Source organism: Mustela nigripes, chromosome 5 (assembly GCF_022355385.1).
Source record: "Mustela nigripes isolate SB6536 chromosome 5, MUSNIG.SB6536, whole genome shotgun sequence".
NCBI lineage: Eukaryota > Metazoa > Chordata > Mammalia > Carnivora > Mustelidae > Mustela > Mustela nigripes.
Window position 1 is genome coordinate 62,200,112 of NC_081561.1, and position 22,833 is coordinate 62,222,944.

General features: G+C 44.3%; 1 protein-coding gene and 1 long non-coding RNA gene across 3 annotated transcripts; both read left to right on the forward strand.

Annotated features, from left to right (window-relative positions):
* The first annotated feature begins 438 nt into the window (after positions 1-438).
* TREM1 (triggering receptor expressed on myeloid cells 1) lies at positions 439-10,615 on the forward strand. Of its 2 annotated transcripts, none has more exons than XM_059399088.1 (4): positions 439-544; positions 4,986-5,342; positions 6,710-6,914; positions 10,217-10,615. In XM_059399088.1, exons 1-4 carry the CDS (start codon positions 496-498, stop codon positions 10,320-10,322), a joined length of 717 nt encoding a protein of 238 aa, XP_059255071.1. In that variant the 5' UTR covers positions 439-495; the 3' UTR covers positions 10,323-10,615. The 2 variants fall into 2 exon arrangements, with proteins under 2 accessions (XP_059255071.1, XP_059255072.1); XM_059399089.1 differs by having other exon boundaries at positions 6,710-6,812.
* Positions 10,616-13,206: 2,591 nt separating this feature from the next.
* On the forward strand, positions 13,207-20,633 carry LOC132017301 (uncharacterized). The gene is made up of 5 exons (XR_009404226.1): positions 13,207-13,350; positions 15,700-15,963; positions 17,281-17,327; positions 18,348-18,451; positions 19,618-20,633. It is a non-coding gene; the product is annotated as an uncharacterized LOC132017301 (long non-coding RNA).
* The last annotated feature ends 2,200 nt before the right edge of the window (positions 20,634-22,833 follow it).

Consider the following 22,833-nt stretch of genomic DNA (forward strand, 5'->3'; position numbering starts at 1 on the left):
TAGGTACAGTATTGAGCACTTTCCTTAGGGACCCCCATTTCATCTTCACGATAACCCTAAAAGTGAGGCATTATTATCCCAACCCATCCCTCCACGTACCTGGCACTCTTACCTACAGTGAACTAGATGGTAATGGAGAGCTGGCCTCAGGAGAGCAAGGTGGCCCTCTAATCCGCTGACAATAGTGATACCTTATTTTGCTCACACAAAAGTACTATTCTTACTAAAATTTTGTGAGATTGGCTGAAAAGGTAATTGTCATTATCCCCAGAGACCAGGAAACCAGAATTCAGAGAAGCCTGACACTCAAACACTGTCTCTGGATTCCTGCGCAGTCCTTGACATCTGGAGCCAAAACAACCAGTGACGAAAACAGAGCAGCAGCCGCAGCACCTCCCAGGAATGACTTCATATCCTGTTATGCAAGTTTCTGGAGGCTCTAGGTTAGAGTGTCCCAGGCACACCAGCAGCAGTTGGGGTTGGCGCACACGAAGGATGAGGAAGGCCAGGCTCCAGGATCTGCTCTGGATACTCTTCATCTCAGGTAAGGTGAGAAAGAGGCATGAGCAGGTGAGGCCTCTGCTCAGAACCTTGGGGATCACACCATGAGAAAAGCTTCCCTTCTCTTTGGAAGCTCCAGGGGATGTGCCACTCAGCATAGACCAGCCAGTAGACTTGCCAGACTGGGTTCTTCTATCCAAACTTAACAGCATTAGAAGACTATATAGAGCCTGAGAACAGAAATAAAATGGGTGAATTATGGAAACAGTTTATCTGTGCATTTTGATATTGGCAAAGATAAGCACAACTCTGGAGGGGGGGGGGAATGCTAGAGTAAATCTAAACTTGACAAGATCCGAAATAATTTTGCTCGAGTTTGAAGTTTCATTTTCTTATATTCCATCATGGTGCTTTTTATGTGACTGTCTGTTAACCCCCAAAGACATAATTCATCCAATGATATTTCCCAGGGACCTACTGTGGACCAGAAAATCTGCTATTGTTGAAGAATAGCAGAACAAAAGTGAACAGAAGGGGCTTGGGGCCCACTTTTCCTGGGGGCTGTGACTGCTGGCCACCATTGTCTGCTGGTGTTGGAAGGTGGTTTTGCCCTCCCTGGCTTGGCAGGTCTGCCCCATCACCACACCCTCACTTCTCTTGTTGTACAGCTCACACTTTTTTTTTATTTAAAAAATTTTTTTTAAATAATTCATCTATTTTTTTATTGAGAATTTTTTTTTTACTTTTAATTTTTTATTTTTTATAAACATATATTTTTATCCCCAGGGGTACAGGTCTGTGAATCACCAGGTTTACACACTTCACAGCACTCACCAAAGCACATACCCTCCCCAATGTCCATAATCCCACCCCCTTCTCCCAAACCCCCTCCCCCCAGCAACCCTCAGTTTGTTTTGTGAGATTTAAGAGAATTTTTTTGTCTTTTCATTTTCTTTTTAATTAATTTTTTATTTTTTATAAACATATATTTTTATCCCCAGGGGTATAGGTCTGTGAATCGCCAGGTTTACACACTTCACAGCACTCACCATAGCACATACCCTCCCCAATGTCCTTAACCCCACCACCCTCTGCCAACCTCCCTCCCCCCAGCTACCCTCAGTTTCTTTTGTGAGCTTAAGAGTCTCTTATGGTGTGTCTCCCTCCTGATCTCATCTTGCTTCATTTATTCTTCTCCTACCCTCCAAACCCCCCACGTTGCATCTCCATTTCCTCACATCAGGGAGATCATATGATAGTTGTCTTTCTCTGATTGACTTATTTTGCTAAGCATAATACCCTCTAGTTCCATCCAGTCATTGCAAATGGCAAGATTTCATTTCTTTTGATGGCTGCATAGTATTCCATATTGTGTGTGTGTGTGTGTGTGTGTGTGTGTGTGTGTGTGTATCACCTCTTCTTTATCCATTCATCTGTTGATGGACATCTAGGTTCTTTCCATAGTTTGGCTCTTGTGGACATTGCTGCTATAAACATTTGGGTACACATGCCCCTTTGGATCACTATGTTTGTATCTTTAGGGTAAATACCCAGTAGTGCAATTGCTGGGTCATAGGGTAGCTCTATTTTCAACATTTTGAGGAACCTCCATGCTGTTTTCCAGAGTGGTTGCACCAGCTTGCATTCCCACCAACAGTGTGGGAGGGTTCCCCTTTCTCCGCATCCTTGGCAGCATCTGTCATTTCCTGACTTGTTAATTTTAGCCATTCTGACTGGTGTGAGGTGGTATCTCATTGTGGTTTTGATTCGTATTTCCCTGATGCCGAGTGATGTAGAGCATTTTTTCATGTGTCTGTTGGCCATCTGGATGTCTTCTTTGCAGAAGTGTCTGTTCATGTCCTCTGCCCATTTCTTGATTGGATTATTTGTTCTTTGGGTGCTGAGTTTGCTAAGCTCTTTATGGATTTTTGGACACTAGCTCTTTATCTGATATGTCGTTTGCAAAAATATTCTCCCATTCTGTCAGTTGTCTTTTGGTTTTGTTAACTGTTTCCTTTGGTGTACAGCTCACACTTTGACTAAAGATGGAAACATTTGGGGCTTTGGTTGTTCCTCGGCCTAATCCTTATGAATAAATTGGGAAAGTAACAAGTGTAAAGAAGGGTTTGCTTTGGAAAGACACAAAGATTACAGAGAAAGGGGACTTTCTAGGAATGCACTACTTTGAGTAAGGTCACAGATGCTTGCCTTGTAGAGCCTGCAAGCACATAGCACTTTGAGTTTGGCTGGAGCTGGGGTGATATCCCAGATGGGCATCTAGGAGCGTGGTTCTCATTCATTTGTGTTGTATTCACGTTTTTCCAAAGCAAAACTGGGAGAAGATGGACGGTTGATGCTTGTGTACTTGCGTGTGAGAAAGCCAGTAGTATATATTTCACTGTGTCCTGTGGGGGTGGGTTTGGGTAACCTAAAAACTCCCTCTAGCTCCTGTACTCTAAGGAATAGAATCATTATGTACCTATTCAGGTGTGGGCTGGGCCTGCTCTCACCCCAACCAGACACTTGCCTTGGGCAACATGGCTCCAGGGTTTAGAGTTGAGTTTGGGGTCAGACTATCCAGGCTTAAATCCTAATTCTACAACTTTCTACTGTGGAACTTTGGGCAAATCACTTAATAACCTTTGGGTTATTTAATAAACTTTCTGTGCCTCAATTTCCCTATCTCTGAAATAGGAATAATGTCAGTATCCACCTTAGAAGTTATGGAGCTTAAATGATAAATTTAGGAAGATTGCATGTGCCAGTACTTTTAAACACTTAGCAATAAAAGGTATTTGGAATTCCTTTCTTGCAGTGGTGCAAGAAATGGTGCACACATAGCATTTCGGTGCTGAGTGCTTTCTGTGTCCTTTCACAAGAGATAAGCAAGTTTGTGCACAATTTCAGACTCCTCCTGTAACTCCCACTCTCTTTGTCTACTTGGGCTGCTATCACAAAATACCACAGACTGGGTGGCTTATAAGGAATAGGTACTTATTTTCCATAGTTCTGGAGGCTAGAAGTTCAAGATCATGCTGCGAGTTTGGTTGGGTTTTGATGAATACCCTCTTCCAGGTTATGGACTATGGACTTCTCACTATGTCCTCCCAGGGTGGATAGGGGTAAGGAGCTCTCTGGATCCCCTTTCATAAGGGCACTAATCCCTTTTGCGGGATCAGTCATGACCTAATCATCTCTCAAAGGCTTCACCTCCTAACACCATCACCTTAGGGTTTTGATTTCAACATATGAATTTTTTTTGGGGGGACACACACATTCAGACTGTAGTGTCTACCTTGCCCAGGGAGTTCGCAAATAATTTATCTATAGTATTTACACTAAAGTTGCAGAGAGTAGAGAGTAATGTTATAGAGGGTAGAGAGAGGAGGTGTGCCTCTTTCTCGAAGCACAGCACAGTGCCTGACACATAGTAGGCTCTCAACCACTGATTGAATGAATGAATGAATGAGTGAGCCAAACTTGGCTTAAGACAGCCCACAGTCTTGGCTTGCCTGTTTCTTGGAGGGGAATTCCTGGCCAGAATTCAGAGGACTTTCCAAGAAGCTTCTTTTCCATGTTTCCTTAGAAACTGAAGTCTGGTCCCAGAAGAACTGGCCTGGTATCCTTTATAAAATCCTCAGGAGTCCACAGGTGGGCTGTAGTAATAGCCCAGGGTCTCCATTGAAGGGGTAGCTGTTGGCGTTTTTCAATGGGCATTCTTAGAGTTACTGCCCAAGGATTAAATTGTGTGCGTGTTTGTGCAGTAGTAGTAATGTGCCATTAACAATGGCAATAGTAGTTGTTGGTAGTGGTAGCCTGACACACAGGTACAAACACACAGTTTGACCCAACATTACTGTCCAGCCCATTATTTGGTATTCCATAGAAGAAAGTAACTCAGGTTTGAGTGGATAAACTGTAGACACCGTGGATAAGTTATGGAATGCTTTGTGTCCAGCCAAAAATAAGATCTAGATCTTACTTCCACTCAACTTGTCCCTCCCATTTACAAAGCTCCCTTGGAACAGACCAGAATTGATCTCTTTCCCCTACTTAGATGAAGTTCCCCTAGCCGTTTTGAGGAATCACTGTCTGCTACTATCATGTCTTCACATCCACTCATCACCCTATATGTCCTTGTTTGTAATCTTCCCTTCTATCATACCCTTGTCACTCATGGTGTTGGCACGTGTCCCATGTTCTGCCTCCAATCAGGAGATTTTTTTCTTCTCAAGAACATATATTTATGAAAGTTTACACAAAGCATATGAGGTCTAGCTCTTGGAGTAAAATAAAAATTACTCACAGTTAAAAGATCTGGAATTTAGTGCTGGCTTGCAGGGAAGGTTGCATTTTCTCTGAAAGCCTTGAGGATCTCGCCGAAAAATGAGTGGTTGAACAAGAAAAAGAGGTTGTTTCTCTCTTTTTTTCAAAGAGAAGAAAACTTTACCTCACGGAGTCTAACTCTGATTCCCTGCTTACAGAACTCCAAGCTGCAAATGAACCACGTGAAGAACAGTATGCCTTAGCTGCGGGAAGTACCCTGAATGTACAATGTCCTTTCTCCATCAGGAAGTACGCCAATAGCCAGAAAGCTTGGCAGAAGCTGATGGATAGAGGGGAGCCCCTGACACTGGTTTTCACAGAGAGTGTTTCAGGGAAGCCCAGTCAAGTCCGGAAGGGCAGGTACTTCCTAGAAGACATCCCCGATGAGGCCATACTAAATGTCCAAATGACCAATCTTCAAGTGGAAGATTCAGGACTGTATCGGTGTGTGATCTACCACCCTCTCAAGGACCCTGAAATCTTGTCTCCCCTTGTCCGCCTGGTTGTGACCAAGGGTGAGTGACTTGGAGGGGGGTAAGAGAATGGGGAAAGCCAGGTCAGCTGGGGGTATGGGTGGTGGTGGTAGTACGAGCAGGGCTGTGGCTCAGGATTTCTAGCAGCCTGGCCTCTCTCAGAAGCTCCTTTTCTCTCATTTGAGGTCCTTGAGAGACATTTGGTCGCAAAGTAAGAAGCTATCACTTAGAGTAGCAGAGCTTAATTTGGGGTGCTATTATAGGAAGTGGGATACTTCCTACAGTATGAAAGATGAGTGGTAGACTTGGACAATTTAGTCTCATTCTTTAGGTCTCCAAATGAAAGCCATTTCTTTGGGAAGCCTCTGTGATCCACTATTTCCTTCCCAGAGTACATTTGATGACCTTCCTTTGTGTTTCCAAAGCAGTGCTTCTCAGACTTTACTGTGGGCACAAAACCCCTGAAGATCTTATTTCAAAGGCAACCTCTGATACAAGAGGTCTAGGGTGGGACCTAGATTCAGCATTTCTGATCTGCTTGCACATGATGCTACTGCTGAGGCTGGTCCATGGTTCCCATTTTGGGTAGCAAAGCTCCAGAGCTCACTTTGTGTCCTCCCTCATAAATGATGCTGTCTCACTGGGTAGTAGTGGCCTGCTTATTTATTTGCCTCCCATGCTCATCTGTGAGTACCTTGAGAAAAGGGCCTGTGCCTTTCTCAGCTCTGTATCTCTAGCAGCTAATATAATGCCTAGTTCCTCAGTAGATGTTAATTGGAGAAATTAAGGAAGGTTCAAGTTTCTACTAACTGGGGAATCCTAAACCTAAGGAAGACAAGGCTCATATGCAATATATTAATAAAAGATAATTTGAAAAGCAGTACACTACAGGTTCAGGTGAGGATAAGGCAGAGAATAGTACAAGGTAGAGTAATAAGGGGATTATTCTTAAAGAAGGTGGAGACATATGAAATGGTAAAGAATAGCAGGAAAATGCATTTCCAGTGACAGGAATCGCTTGAAAATTCTATTCCCCCCACTCCTTACCCCCTCTCTGTCCTTACCCACCTTCCTTCCTCCTTCCCTCTCTCTCTCTTCCCTTCTCTGTCTTCCTTCTTTCTTCCCCTTTTCCTTTCTCTGACCTAAGCTAACGTCACACTCATTTTTTACTCTTAGTAAAAGAAAAACTTGCTTCATGAATGGCTATGTTCATTTCCCTCCTCAGTTTCATTTACCCAGCTACCTATCCATCCATCCATCCATCCATCCACCCATCTTTCCTTCCATCTAACCATCCTTCCTCCCTGCCTTCCTTCTAGTCATCCTTCCAACCATCTATCCACTCATCCATTTCCCAACAATTCATCCACCAACTTATCCGTCGATTTATCCATTGTGCTTTCTTGCAGATTTTTTAGTCTCAGACAAGATTCCTACGCAGAACTTTGTTCAGATTTCCACCTTTTCTCCTTCCACCACCAAGGCCCAGAGCACACTCTTTACCAGTCCCAGGTCTGTGACCCAACTCCTACCCACATCGACTGCTGACATTTCCTCTCCCGGTTTTGGAGTCACCATCACAAACGTGACGGATATTACCAGCTATGGTTTCAGGTCTCTGGGCCTCCTGGTTTGATTCCAAGTCCATCTGCTTAAGACGTGGGAAGTTATGGATAGGGGAGTGGGCAGGGCAGAAGCAGACTTGAGTCTACTAAGTCTGGTGAAAGTTCACTGGGGAGGAAGGGGGTGGTGCTAGAGGAGCAGGATGATATTGACGAGGCTGCCCATCTCCTTGGTTCACCCTGTTTCCTTGCTTACTAGAGGAGTAAGGAGAGGGAAAAATGTCTTTGCTGATTTCCACTGGGTCTCAGCCAACCCCACCAGCCTAATAGAGTGGAGTGAAGGACCCTGGATTCTAATGCCAGCCACATGGTTTGGCTGTGTGATTTTGGATGAGTCAGGAAGGTTCTGTGGCTTGTTTCCTTATCTTCAGGGAGGCTAGAAAATGCAGAGCTGGAAATGATAATCTAGCCCAACTGCTCTGGGCAGTTGTTGTGTGTTAGGATTACCTGGAGTGCTTGCTTTTGCTTTGGTTTGTGTTTAATACTGATGCATATGCCCTCCTGTAGACCAATAGATCGGGATTTCTGGAAATGGGGTTGGTCTCAGCATTGTTGGTGAGATCTTCAGGAGATTTCTTAATGTGCAGGCAAAGCGAAGAACCTTTAACTTTGCATGCATACCCTTCTTTACAGTTTATTATTGGATACTGATTTATCTCTGAAAGTGTTTATCATTAAATATTGAATTTACAGAGAAATATGTATCCATATTGCCATTAATCTAACATGTCTGATCTCCACATTCTCTTTCTAGTCTTTATTCATGTTCATACATATTTAATATAGCAGTAATTCTAATTATAAACATTGCGATTATTTTTCTATTATAAAACTACTCTTTGATGTTGCTATCTAGACTTCATGATTATAATTCAAACAAATGCATCCTTTTCTAGCAATGAAGAAGCCATGACTTACATCTTAACTTGCTTGTCTTTAGACACTGAGATCGTTTTAATTTTTTTATAGTATTGATAACTTCGAGATGAACATTTTCACAGACGTCTTTTTTCTTTTAAATTATTCATTCAAAAGAAATTCCCTTAAGAGCATGTACTTTTATGTTGCTCTGTATACATATTGACAAATGGTCTTCAAATGTTGCAAACAATTTGTTTTGTGATCCATAATGCAGAAGAGAAGCAGTCGTCACTGCAAGGATCTTTTGCCCACAAGGATTTAGTACTTGGAAAATATTCCTGCTAAGTTGGACATGAATTATCACATGCTTTTATTTCTCTCCTGCTGTGGACTAGGCACTGCATGAGGGTAGAGGCAGAACTTCTCCACCCCACCCACCCCAAATAGTTGTTTTGCTGACCCCAGTGTCTGGTACATAGTAGGTGATTATTAAATCTTTGTGGACTAAATAAATGGTCTGGTGAGAATCAACATTTTTCTTTTCAAGTTACTTTGATTTTTCCAGGATGTAAATTGAGAGTACCTACTTAGGCCCACATTGCTACTAGAGGCTGCCCCTGGCCTATTAACTTTTTTTATTAACTAATATGAACTATTCTATCAGTCAGAATCCAGCCAGGGAAGCAGAAGTCACTGAGATGTTTGAAAAAGAAATGTTTTGTATGGGGAGTTATTTGCCTCCGCAATGAAAGAAGTGAGCTTCCAATCTGGGGAGGGATGGGTTCTGGGGGGCACTTCAGAGGAAGCCACCATCACGCTGTGTTAGGGTGGGTTCCCTGGAAGCAGGCAGTGGGAAAAGTCTTGTACAAATGTAGGAAGTGACCCCAGGTAAATCCATCCAGGAAGTGAGACCAGGAGAGAAAGAAGCTTAGCAAGGGTGTCATCACCAAGCTGAGTCACACAGCGGGGAACTTTGGGGCTCAGTCCTGCAGGGGACTTCTGGGGGACCCATGGGACTTGTCTATATCAGATACTGGGGAGCTGGAGTATTTATGCTTGTGAATTTCCAGTCCCCTGTTAGGGGCGGCCCAGGGGCACATGAATTCCCAGGCACTGGAGTGGTAGGGGTGGTCTGGCAGCTTGTGCTCAGCCTCCAGAGGGGTACCTGCTGGCCCTCAAGAGTGGACACACTCCAGGAGCTAGGCCCATGAAAATGTAAAAGGGTTGGGAGGACAGGGGAGACCTGAAAGTCAAGGTAGCCCTGCGGAGCTGAGGCCTTGGGACCGTGGGCTGAACGCGTGCCCCGGAGAGTGCTACTGTAACCACAGATAGCTAGGAGCTGTCAGGGGCTGAACTTGACCCTAGTTCCAGGTGGTGGAGGAGATGGAAGACAGGGAGGGAGGTGCCAGAAGCCAGAGGAAGGGTGGGGACTTCATCGTAAAAAGAGCCTCTGGCACTTTTCTATCGCCATTCTGTCATTTCTCTCTCTGCGACCTTGGACATTTGCTTTTAAATTTTGTACAGGCAAATGTGTTGATTTTTAAATTATTGCTTTGCTTTATTCTTTCATATGCTTAATTCTATTTCTTGGCGACATCTCTAGGTTTGTTTGTTTTTGTTTTTGTTTTTGTTTTTTCCATTTTACTTAAATCTTTATTCCATCTTGGGGTAGGGGGTTGTATTTTGTTAAATGGTATAAATTCTACAAAAGATGACTTTTTCTTCATATTACGATCCAGATACCACCAGATTATTTACTAAACAATCCTTGCCTATCTCCTGGTCTGCCAGATTTCCTTAGATGTTAAATTCATACATAACATTAGGTCAAAATCTATGCTTCTCTTTTTTTTGCTGCCATCTGTTTCTTTTCTTGCCCTGTGTCTTATCATGCAGATTCGTTGTGCTGTAATCTGTTTCCATATCGCTGAATCTAGACAGGCCATATTTCTTCACTCATGGATATCTCTCTCTTACGGTATCCACTGATGCTTTCTCAGGACTTTTAGAATCATTACACGAAAATCTGTAAAAATTCATGATAGGATTTGGGCAAGGATTGGATTCTTCTGTTTATAGATAGGGAAACAAGAGGCCAGAGTGGTGAGATGGTTCTCCCAGGAAGTAGGCCATGTTGCGGGGACTAGAAACCAGGTTTCCTTGCTGCCATCCTGGTAAGGAAGAGGAGCCCAGGCAGCCTGCCCTTTCTCTCAGATGCCTCCTCTGCATATGGGCTCCATGCACTTTACTAAATATATTTCCAGTTAGTAGTTTTAGTTAATGGACACACTAAAGGCACAGGGCTAGTCAATATGGGGACAAGAGCTAGAAGGGCCCAAGCAGATAAGAGAAGGGGCATGAAGGACTTCTGTAAACACTCAGGTGTGAGGCGCACCAGCACTAACAGCAGCTGACATCTCTTCTTTCCCCCAGGGTTCCCACGATCAACATCATCATTCTTGTGCTGTGTGGACTCCTGAGCAAGAGCTTGGTCTTCACTGTCCTTCTTGCTGTCACGCAGAGGTCATTTGGACCCTAGGCCAGTGAAGCCATGAGAATGACCTCTGACCTTCAGTCACATCCCTCTGGCAGTTGTTCCAGAGGAAGGGTGTGAGGGGAAAGGCAAGGAGGAGCAATGACATGAGTTGACTCTGTAACACAGATTATTTCTAAGGCTCATGTCTCACCTCAGCCCTGCCAGCTCCCCTCACTACACCAATAACCTTGCGTGTGTGTTTTCTCCCTCTGAAGAGAGGACACAGCTGTGAACATGCCCTTTCCACCAGTGGCTTGGGATTTGCCTTAAATAAAGACAGAGTCCAATGCTCTTCACTGATGCTGTTGTGTGGTGGTTGTGAGGGACAGAGGGCACCACCACTAAAGCTGCCCTTGTGCTTGGCCTGGGCCATAATGTTTTGGCCTGACCTGGATAGAGCTCTTACTAAAGAAGCATCTTGTTCTCCCTGTCCCTGGATCTTCCTCTCCTCTAGAATCAGATGCTTGGGTTTCTTTCTTCATCTGTGGCCATCTCCTACATTCCCAGAGAAGGGGTTTGAAAACTACAGAATGAGGAGAAGACAAGACACTTTCTCTCCTTCTGCTCCTCCCCCTGCTCTCTCTCTCTCTTTCTAAGATAACTATATAAATCTCAAAAAAAAAAAAAAAAAAGATAATCTAACTGGTGAAACCAGGAGGCAACACACAGCTGAAGCCACAGCTGAGGTCATAGCAAAAGACAGTCAAGGGGTCTGGTCACCGGTTAGAATTCTGCACCCAATTCCTGTGTGTGTGTGTGTGTGTGTGTGTGTGTGTGTGTGGGTGTGTGTTAATGCACGTGAATGTGCCTGTGTTTTGGGAAGGAATGGTTTTTCCACACCAACAAGCAATTCTTGGACATCAGGTAGGTGTTCTGTAATTTGACTCAATTCTAATACTATCTACCCAAAGCTTCACCAGATTCTATAGATTGAGGGCTCAGTTCCATAAGACTCCCCTCCTTATCTTTAGATGCCATTGGTGAGCACTTGTGCTTCTGACCCACCTACTATAAGAGTTCCCAGTGATCCCCTACTTAGGTTCCATTATTTTGTTAGAGCAACTTGCAGAACTCAGAAACATTTTACTTACCAGATTATTGGCATTTTATAAAAGAATATTAAAGGATATGAATAGACAGCCATATGAATAAATAAATAAGGTGAGGTCCTCAACAGCAGGGTTTCTGTCCCCATGGAGTTTTGAGCCCAGCACAGTGGCACATGGAAATATTCTGGTTTCCCAGCCTGGAAACACTCTGAACTCCCTTTTTTTTTTTTTTTAAATGGAAGTTTTAATGGAAGCTTCATTATATAGGCATAACTGATGAATTCATTGGTCATTGGTGACTGATTCAATCTCCAGCTCCTCTTTCCTCCCCAGAAATCAGGGAGTGAGGTCAAACTTTCCAACACTATTTTCAAGGTTGATTCCTCAGGCAACAGCCCCCATCCTTTCCAAAAGTCGCCTCAGAGACATAAACTTAGGTGTGGTAGAAAGGGGCTTGTTAGGAACAACACACTCATGTCACATTTATGGCTCTGAAGTGCTTTTAGGAACTGAGGACAAGAGACTAAATATGACAGAAGAAGGTCCCACTGCTCTTACAGCTCAGGAAATTTCATGGATTTGGGGAGCTGTGATCCACAACTACAGATGAAGTCCAATTATATGTGAGAGATATATTTTAATTATCTGGATGACCAAACACATATTTCTTATAATTCACAATATCACACAATCTAGTGATGTTGCCATTGGTGCCACTGCCCTTGGACACTTGAAGCCACCACATCCTTGGCACCATGCTATTCCCGGATTCTCAATGCTTAAATTTCTTATGTGTCAGTCATCTCCAACTGGCCTTACACCTTGCATCACACCCTTAGGATCCTGAATCCTAGGAAGAATCTTGCATTTGCCCAAGCTTAGGTCAAAGCATATGCCTGGCACTTAGATACAGGATAAATGTTTGCCTCCATACTCAGTAGTAGAGGAAATAGCACTTTGCACCTTAGTGAGGCCTGTGCATTGAGGCATGTCCCCCAGGTGTAGAAGGTATTGGGTGCTGGAAAGCCAAAAGGTGACAAATATATCTGATCTGTTTTAGTTATTCCTAGTACCATCATGTTTGTGGTCTCCATCCTCTGCCTAGGCTGGGAGTTCAGGGAACTACACACCTTGCATCTAGGATGAGTACCCGAGGAACCACATTTTACAGGCATACCCTCTTTGAACCATTTGCCTCAGAATCCCCTGGGCTGGTAGTTAAAATGCAGATTGCTGAGCTTTCCCAGACCTACCAAAATCGGAATCTCTGGGGGTGCAACTCAGGCATGTAAATGCTTGCCAACTTCCTGAGTCATTTAACCACGTGCCCATACTTGAGAACCACAGTATGTAGTAGGAGTAAAGAAGGCACGTCATCATGTTTGTCTGTATTCGTTTTTCAAGAAACATGATCCATGTTGCTGCTTGAGTTCTGGAAAAAAAAAAAAAAAAAGAAGGCACGTCATCAGCAAAGTTTGAGGTCTATCTTGAAGGACAGGACAAATTTGGATGCACAGTGTCATTCCAGATGGGGGAATGGCAGAGGGGTTGCAGGATGTAGTGGTCAGTGGTCAAGGATGGGAAAATCCTGGTGACCTGAGGAAATGAGTGGAGCAGAGGTGGAACATCAGATGGGTGGGTCCAAACTCGCTATGGTGGAGAATGGGGAGCTCTCCCGTGTTGACCAATGGGGTTGTGATGTAAGGGAAGCAGGAAGGAAGATGTCACAAGGGCAGTGATCACTCTTTTCTCTTCTGCATTTTCCTGAACTGCTCCCTCTTCACACTCCCCTTCTTAATTGCAAAGTAATAGTCAAGCCTCTCAGGGTACATGGAAAACAGTCCTATGGGGGCAGCATCCTCCAGCATCTGGAAGAACCCTGGGATACCCAGGACCCAGTGGATCCTGGGACCGGGTTAGGATGGAGGGGACAGGGCTATGGGGGTGGCCATGGCTGCTGCTGCTGCTTTTCTGGGCCTCAGGTAAGGAGATGCAGGGGGAGGGATGCAGATGGCTGAAGGGGTACCTGTGAAGAGGGGTTTCTCTCCCTTCTTTAGAAGGGACTGGATGGGATCAGGGTGTGTGCTAGACACAGGAAAGAGACATGAAAGTAATGGATACACTTGTCCCAGTAGGAACTGGGTGATGAAACAGAATATGGAGGTTCCTCTAGTGCGCTGTAAAGTTGAGAAATTATGTGAAGTCATCCAAACAGCCTCTCATCACTATGCTGATTCCTGGAAGATGTAAATTGTAAGACAAAGTCTCTCCTTAAAAGGATTAGGCACTGAGGTAGAGGAGGCATGAATATAAAGGAAAGGTAAATTTAAAAGAGGGAAAGTCATGGCATGAAGACAAAAATACAGTGGAAGTCTCTCTAGCAATGCCAGAGAGGCCATGTGGAAAAGAGGGGGGAGGTTCTGGAATCAGACAGAACAAGGTTCAAATCCCAAATTCAGATATGCTACTTCTACATTTGTGACCTTAGGAAGTCCTCCAACCTCTCTGAGCCTTAGTGTCCACATTTACAAATAGCACCTATTCCATATTTATTTGTACATAGGGGTTGTCCTAAGAGTTAAGTAGCAGACTGGTGTAAAATTCTTAGGTTCAGTATTTAGGGCACAATAAGTGGCTTAATAAAAGTTTGGTGGATGATGATGGTGGTGGTGGTACAAGCAGGTACAGGGTGATTAGTGGTATTTAGGGTTGAAAGGTGAAAGAGATTAGTGCAGGTGGAATTGTTCAGGTAGACTCTACTCTGGGACCAGAAGGGACAGATGTGGGTGGAGAGGCGTGGGGAGAGCATTCAGCTGGGGGATGGCAGGGGCTAGTATGAAGTACTGTGTACTGGAAAGCAAGGGACCTGTCTGGGGAAGCACGAGTAGAATAGAATGTGGGTTGTAAAACTATTTCAACTATTTCAGTTCTTTTTTACTTTTTTTTTTATCATTTTATTAAAATTTTCCCATCTACAAAATATAGAAAGAATAGCCACCATAAATTTATTACTGAGATTCAGACATCCAACCATAATCTTTTTTACTTTTTTTTATCATTTTATTAAAATTTTCCCATCTTCAAAATATAGAAAGAATAGCCACCATAAACTTATTACTGAGATTCAGACATCCAACCATAATCGATATTTTACCCTATTTGCTCCATATATATGTACATTGCTGATTTAAGTACATATATCATTATATATTATATATATTTATATATATTTATTTATAAAATTGCTGAATCAGGGGCGCCTGGGTGGCTCAGTGGGTTGGCTCAGGTCGTGATCCCGGGGTCCTGGGATCGAGCCCCACATTGGGCTCTCTGCTCAGCGGGGAGCCTGCTTCCTCCTCTCTCTCTCTCTGCCTGCCTCCCTGCCTACTTGTGATCTCTGTATGTCAAATAATAAAAAAAAAAGAAATTGCTGTATCATTTCAAAATAATTTATAGAAATCCTACAAAACAGGAACCAACAAGTGTTGGCAAGAATGTGGAGAAAGGGGAACCCTCTTGCACTGTTGGTGGGAATGCAAGTTGATACAGCCACTGTGGAAACAGTGTGGAGATTCCTCAAGAAGTTAAAAATAGAGCTACCTATGACCCAGCAAGTGCACTACTAGGTATTTACCCCAAGGATACAGATGTAGTGAAAAGAAGGGCCACATGCACCCCAATCATCATAGCAGCAATGTCCACAAGAGCCAAACTGTGGAAGGAGCTGAGATGCCCTTCAACAGAATGGGTAAAGAAGATGTGGTCCATATACACAATGGAATATTATTCAGCCATCCGAAAAGATGAATATCCACCCTTTGCATCAACATGGATGGAACTCGGGATTATGTTAAGTGAAGTAAGTGAAACAGAGAAAGACAATTATCTTATGGTTTCATTCATATGTGGAACATAAGCAATAGCACAGAGGACTGCAAGGGACGGGAGGGAAATCTGAAGGGGGGAGAAATCAGAGGGAGAAGAACCCTAAGAAACTATGGACCGCTGGGAAACAATCTGGGGGTTTCAGAGGGGAAGAGGTAACAGGCTGACGAGTACTAAGGAGGAAAGGTGCTACCATGAGCACTGAGTATTATACCTAACTAATAAATCATTGAACACCACATCAAAGACTAATTATGTACTATATAGTGGCTAACTGAACATAATAAAAAATAATTAAAAAATAAGAAATCCCAAATTACTCATAAATGTTTGTTGGAGCTCCTAATACTTTTGATCTATGACCTTGTATCTGTGCTGGGGTCTGCAGATGTAGGGATGGTGGAAGAAACATTTACTCAGTGAAGCACTTCAACTTCTCATTCCAGGATTCCAAGCTGTAGGTGAAGGGGAGAGACAAAAGTGCCTGTTGGGAGGAAAGAACTGAACATCGTATTCTACTCCTCCAGCCTGAAGGCCTGGCAGCGAGAGAAGAGCCAGGGCCCCCCGGAGACACTGGTGCACATGAACACTAGGAGAAAAGACCTAAACTGGGCCCAGGCTGGAAGATACCTCTTGAAGCATTGTCCCAGGGAAGCTGTATGCAAGGTCACAATGACAGAGCTCTGACGGAAGGACTTGGGGCTGTACCAGTGAGTAAATGACCTCTTACCTCAGAACCCCCATGTCCTGTCCAAACAAATTCGGTTGATAGAGTGCAAAGGTGAGAAGCAGCGAGACCCAGGACAGAGAAGGGGTTTTGTGGAGGATGACCTCAACCACAGGCTGGGGCCCCATCTGCCGGGAGGGCTGCTTTGGAGAGATGGCGCAGAGGAATGGGAAAAGCTCCAGACCCAAAATCAGTGCACCTGGGTCTTCCACACTCACATTTTGTGAGATAGAGAAAGCTGATAGCAGCTTCATATTCCTTTTCTCTGGTAATTGGAGAAAACTCTAGGCTAATGTGGCTAAAGAAACTGAGTCTAGTACAGATTGCTCCTGCCCGAAGGAAATATTAGTTTCACAGGTGAGACAAAACATAATCTTCTGGAAAGGGTACCTGCAGTAATGATTGAGTTTGTACTGAATTCAGTCGGACTGATTTTTAGTTAGGTTAAAACAAATGAACAGGGGTTTCTTTCTAGAGTTGCCTTGGCCTCCCCAGAGATAAATGGACGTTCCCTCAGGACATTGGGGGGAGTTCTTCTTTATTCTTCTTGACTTTTTCTTCAGTGATCCAGGTGGAGAAGGGTATGGTAGTTGATGACCACAGAAAGAAACTTAATATACTGGGGGGGGGGGGGTACATGGAGGTGATGGATGTTATCCACTCAACCCACAGTAGGAAGGAAGGCCTGAAATGAGGATTTCAGAGTATAGAAGGTGGGCTGGAGGGGAGGCGGGCAGGAGGGAGCTTCCCTGCCTCATGGGCGAGCTCCAGGTCAGGTTGGAGGCAAGAGTAGAAGGACCCTTGTGGCAGGTGAGTGGTTCACTTGACTGCGATGGGCTGGGAGGACATGGGTGCTAAGAGCTAAAAGATTAGACCAGACTCACTGGACGAGACTCCAGAGGCTGAGGCCAGCTGGATGTCACAGAGAGATATATAAGAATGGAGTCAGGAAACATAGGTTCCAGTGCTTGTTTTGTCGTCTGAGTGACCTTGGACACTCCCTGTCACCTTGTTCCTTGGGGGACTGGACTGGGTGGTATTGAATACTCCTTCTACCTTTGACCTTTCATGACCCTGTGAATGTTTCTCAGAGTATAGTCCCTAGCAAGGATTTTGGGAGAGGGCTGCTCAGCATGTAGAAGAAGAAAGAGGCCACTTTCCGGTTCAGAGTAGGTCAGCCGGGTTGTGCAGATAGGCTGGCAAGCTCAGGGATGCTGAGCCATCTTCAGCAAGTGTTTCCTGGGATTACAGTTGTAGCCTGTGTCAGTCAAGGCTCAGAAGGGCTTTTTATCTCTTCCAGAAAATGGCACTGGCCAAAAGAACCAACCAAGGCAATCTGGATCCAATGTGAGTTGTGTCCGGGCAAGGGTTGTTCCATAAAGACCAAAGAAAAAAGGGTAAGGGCTTAGCTGAGGCCCTCAGCTCAGGGCCCACCTGTGAACTCCAGGGAGCCAGGCCGACCACATGGAAGACTTTACTCTGCTCCAGGTGGGCCAAGGGAGTCCTGAATCTTAGCAGACAGAATGACCTTTGCTTTTGTTTCTATCCTGAAGCCCCAGTGCAAGGGTTGAATGTTACTACTTCAAGGCAGCAAAAGTCCCACCCACCAGCCACAGAGGAAAGGAGCTGGGAACATGCAGGCGTATCATACCCCTGACAATGGGGCACCGCTTAGAAAATGGGATGGAAAATGGAAATGGAAATTTAGGAAAATGGAATCTGAGAATCAGCAGCCTCTTCCTCAGAGTTGAAGGAATGGGATCAACAGAAGTCCATCCCTACGCAGAACTGTTGGGGAATGAGAGTCATGGGTGGGTGTCGGAGAGCACTACCTGGAAGGGGAGAAATGTTGAAATGCACAAGGGGAATGGCATTCCATGCCAGGAGCAAGTGGTGGGAATGCATGCACAGAGTGGGCCAGCTACAGTGGTGGATCGCTGGGCTGAGTGTCAGGGAGAGGGTAAGGATAACGCACGGCCATACATTCAGATTGCGGAGACACCGGAAGGCCACACGGTCATGCGCACTTTGTCCTGTAGGCAATGCGGAGCACGAAGGGCTTTCCTTAGACCCCCTGAGGGGAAGAGTGAGGGTCTTGGTTCAGTCACCCAGAAACTGTGCAGGAGGTTTGGAGAAAGGAGGTGTTAGGGGCAGGAGACCAGATAGATTCCTCTGGGGTGAATGCCAAGGTTAAGGATCCTGGGAAAAGTAGAGGCCCTGTCTTCAAAAGGTGCAAAGCCCTGCTTGGCTGCTCTCATAGCTGGGAGCAGGCTGAGCTTCAGAGCAGAACATCCAGCAGATATCCACCCTTTTGGATTCTGGGGGTGAGGGTCAAACCTAGGACTCCTGTGCTTGCTCTTCCCACAGGCCCGCTGCTGCTGGTGATTGTTCTGATACACGAATCCATCCTGAACAAGGGCCTTGTGGGTTCTTGGTCTTGTTTATCTCTCTCCATAAAGCCTGGGGCTCAGGTGAGTGGGGGCCAGGGACAGGCTTGGGTGGAAAGGAATGAGGGGAAAGAAGGTGGTACCTGCAGATGTGGGTTTAGAGGAACCAGCTCCCAGGGGTTCCCCAGAGCCTGTTTCCGTCTTTCCTCACTTCTGTGCTCAGAAGTCTTTGGAGAGGAGGCCCACCCCTGGGAATGATGTGAAGGGGGCTGGGCTGGCTCCTTGGGATGCATGGGAGGGGCAGGATGAGGATTTTTGTTACTGGGAACCCAGTCTTTTCTTCAGAGGAGGGAGGAAGACGCAGGCCTGGGCTGGCTTGAATGTGTCATTTTCTTTTCTTTTTTCTAAAGATTTTATTTATTTACTTAAGAGAGAGATAGTGAGAGAGAGCATGAACGAGGAGAAGGTCAGAGAGAGAAGCAGACTCCCTATGGAGCTGGGAGTCCGATGCGGGACTCGATCCCGGGACTCCAGGATCATGATCTGAGCCGAAGGCAGTCGTCTAACCAACAGGGCCACCCAGGCGTCCCGAATGCGTCATTTTCAAATATCGTTCATTTCTTTTCTTTTCTTTTTTTTTTAAACTTTCTTTTTAAAATTTATTTTCTTATTTTTTAAAGATTTTATTATTTATTTATTTATTTGACAGAGAGAGAGAAAGACCACATGTAGGCAGAGAGGCAGGCGGGAGTTGGGGGTGGGGGAAGCAAGCTTCCCCCTGAGCAGAGAGCCCGATGCAGGGCTCGATCCTAGGACCCTGGGACCATGACCTGAGCCAAAGGCAGAGGCTTTAACCCACTGAGTCACCCAGGCACCCCAATATTATTCATTTCTGTCACTCCTCAGGTAAGGCAGGCTCCTGAGGTGTCCCCAAGGCACAGCAAACCCAGGGAAGCAGACTTACCCTTCCAAGAGCAGATGGGCATGCCTTCTTCCACTAACAAATACCACATTCCACTCTGTTCAGTGGTAAATAAGAGGTTTCCTGAACTTCTTTGTGAGGTCTCTTATCCAGAGGGAGAAGAGCAATAACGGGAGGGGGGGAGTGTAGAGGGCTGGCTGCAAAAAATCCCACGGGGAGTCATCAGGGCCAAGTGAACGGCAATCGATTTCTGTGCTGGGACTCAATATTGGGACTCACAAAGTGTAGTTCAGATGAACCTTACGTTTGTTCTCTTATTGCCATCTAGACTCGCTCTGCTGGGGATCTTGCTGGCCCCCCGGTAAAACGTGCAGGAAGACCCATCACACTTCAGGTCATTTTTTTGAAAAACAAACTTTACTTTTGAGAGCAGTTTCAGGTACACAGCAAAACTGAGAAGACGGTATAGAATTCCCCTATTCCACCTGTCCCACCACGTGCACGGCCTCTCCCTCTATGGACAGTTCTCAGCCTGCAGTCAGACACCAGTCTGCTGCGTCTCTCAAGTGCCAAAGACATTTAAGCTCTCCAAGTTGTGACCTTGAACCCCTTTCCCTGGTCTTGAGGTAAAGAGGAGACATCCACTCCCCTCTACCTGCAGGGTCATAATATATCCAAAATGTCTTGGTGTGGGTGAGGTTTGGATACCTTTTTGCATGGGTTGCATGCTGGTGTTCCCCCCTCACTCTGGAATATGGCATCTTTTCTTGGGACTTGTGTTAGTTGCAGATAGCTAAATTCAATCTGCCTATTTTATGTAGGAAGGGATTTTTCAAAACCCAGAAGAGTAAGCCACTGGGAATGACTCTCACAGCTACCCTGCAGGGCAGGGATGCTAAGGGAGCCACTGCTCTTGTCACAGTCAGGACCCTGAAGAATCAGAAAACTTCCCAAGTCAGGATGCAGCCAGCCTAGCTTCTGGTTCCAGCCTCATCCCACCTCAGCCACCATTCGCGGTAGCAAAAATGGTTGCCTTTCTTCCAAACTTAAGTCTTGCACATATGCATTTGATTGGTGGGGTCTAAATTCTATCTGGAACCCCGGCTGCCAGAAAGTCTGAGAAAAGATTGTGCAGACCTTTTATTGTGCAGAAAGGTCCATGGGAAGAAGGGAGGAATGGTCCACAGCCTCTGTCCCCAAAAATCTCAGCCAAAACTGAGATGAAAGCAGTTCAAATTTGAAAAGTCTTTTTTTTTGTCAGTGAAAGACAATTACAAACATATATTCGTTGTTGTGTTATGACAAATACACCCTTTTTAAATTATAAATTTATGTTATAATAAAAGTTACTGTTTACCAAAAACAATATGTTAGACATTATTATGTGTTACATATTGCATAAGAAGATACAAACACAGAGAATTCCTATTTTTTCCTATTCCAAAATCTATGGTACTTTTCTCAAACATCTCTGTGTGTTTAAGAAAACGACTCCTATTTCTCTGCTTCATTCTACTCCTGGGATACCCACATGATCATTAATTCCTCAGTGACATTTGGAAAATTCAGGTTCCATGGCAGTCACGTTCGTGAAAATAGTTCCAGTTTAGCATTTGTTTATAACAAACTTTTTAAAACCTCGTAAAATCAGAACTGATTACATTTGAAACCAAGGGCAGGTCTTTTGGGGGTGATCTTTGAGGACCAGGCTTCTCTGTGGGAAAGAAAAAAAATGCAAAATAGCTAGAAAAAAAAAGATGTAATCAAGTTGTAGCATACAGATGTGCTCTTTAACTAAATTTACTATGCCTATCAGAAAGCAAACGAAAGACAACTATCCTAATAAATTAACAGATTGCCAGAAACAGACTAAGAACCCTCATTTCTATTTAGTGGGGGGGGGGGGGCAAAACAAAACAAAACAAAAACAAACGCAAAATAAAAGCTCTACTGTTTCCATACTTTCTTTAAAGACAGAGGCTGTAAACCCATGAAGGTCAACAAAATCTTCTGATCCCCTTTCCTTGTTGTCCTTCGTCCATTTTCTGTGACATGCTGAAAAGAGAAGTGACCAGGTGCAAAGAGAAGTCACCATTTCCTTCCACCTCCTCTGCATGGTTGTGTAGAGAATGTCACGTTTGCAGGACTAGGCTAGTCTATTGAGCAAATCTGAGCAAGAGTCCTTGCCCATCTCCTGCAGCCAGGCTCCCAGACCAGTCCTTCCTCCTTAAATATTCCCATTCCTACACACTGTGTGGTTTCGGAATAAACCAGTTCCTGTCCCAAACTGAACCTATAACCTCTCATCTAATGTTAGGAAGTAACATCCACCTACAGGATGGGGGAGAAAGCCAATTGCAAACAGAATGCAAACATGCTTTGTTTTTGCCTTTTTTTTTTTTTTTAATTTAAGATCTTTAAGTGCTCACAACTGAGTTGTCCTACTCCTTATCTCTTGGCACAGTCACCTGTGGAAATACTTTACCATTCACTTGGTTTAATGGATTTTTATTTTTCTCATCTTCACCCATCCATTATGATCCCTTCCCACAGGCATCCTCTTAATATATTTAATGTGTACCCTTTCAATCTACTGTCCATATGTTTATTTTTTTTTAAGATTTTTAAAATTTATTTGACACAAAGAGAGATCACAAATAAGTAGAGCAGCAGGCAGAGATAGAAAGGGAAGCAGGCTCCCCACTGAGCAGAGAGCCCGATATGGGGCTGGATCCTAGGATCCTGGGATCATGACCTGAGCCAAAGGCAGAGGCTTAACCCACTGAACCACCCAGGCACCTCTGTCCATATATTTATTATCTGTGTAGATCATTGAAGAATTGATTTTATGTGCCTTGTTTCATACGCATTTCGTTTTATTGTATAAAAAATGTGCACTTGGGTGGAAAACTGCATTGTCTACAGCACATTCTTCCTTGTGTTCTCTGATTCTGGGGGAGGTATTTTATAGTTTTGCAAGTTGCAGATAAGTGGTAGACATGCAGATCCTGTCCTGTCTTCCTTCCCCTGCTGTGGGGGAAAATAAATCCCAGACTGGCTTGTTTTCCTATGCAGTTTGTTTCAACATTCCTTTTTCCTCCATATAAATGTATGCTTCTTGACTTCCTTTTCTAACCGGTCTTAATGTTTGCCTGGTTTATTCACTGAGTATGAGTTAAAAAGAATCTTTAATTTTTCAACTGTATGGGAAGTTGCAATTTAACCTTTTTTTTTTTGAAAACTGTAACTGTTTATAAATTTCATTCAATCCTTCTATTTTGCTTGAGACTGTCTTTGTTGCTCACTGTAGATTAATTAATTAATTAATTAATTAATTTTTAGATTTTTTATTTTTTATAAACATATATTTTTATCCCCAGGGGTACAGGTCTGTGAATCACCAGGTTTATACACGTCACAGCACTCACCAAAGCACATACCCTCCCCAATGTCCATAATCCCACCCCCTTCTCCCAAACCCCCTCCCCCCAGCAACCCTCAGTTTGTTTTGTGAGATTAAGAGTCACTTATGGTTTGTCTCCCT

Coding starts and splice junctions, on each gene's coding strand:
- TREM1 (XM_059399088.1), top strand. CDS start 496: ATGAGGAAGGCCAGGCTCCAGGATCTGCTCTGGATACTCTTCATCTCA. Junction 545..4,985: donor CTGGATACTCTTCATCTCAG/GTAAGGTGAGAA, acceptor CCCTGCTTACAG/AACTCCAAGCTGCAAATGAA. Junction 5,343..6,709: donor CCGCCTGGTTGTGACCAAGG/GTGAGTGACTTG, acceptor GCTTTCTTGCAG/ATTTTTTAGTCTCAGACAAG.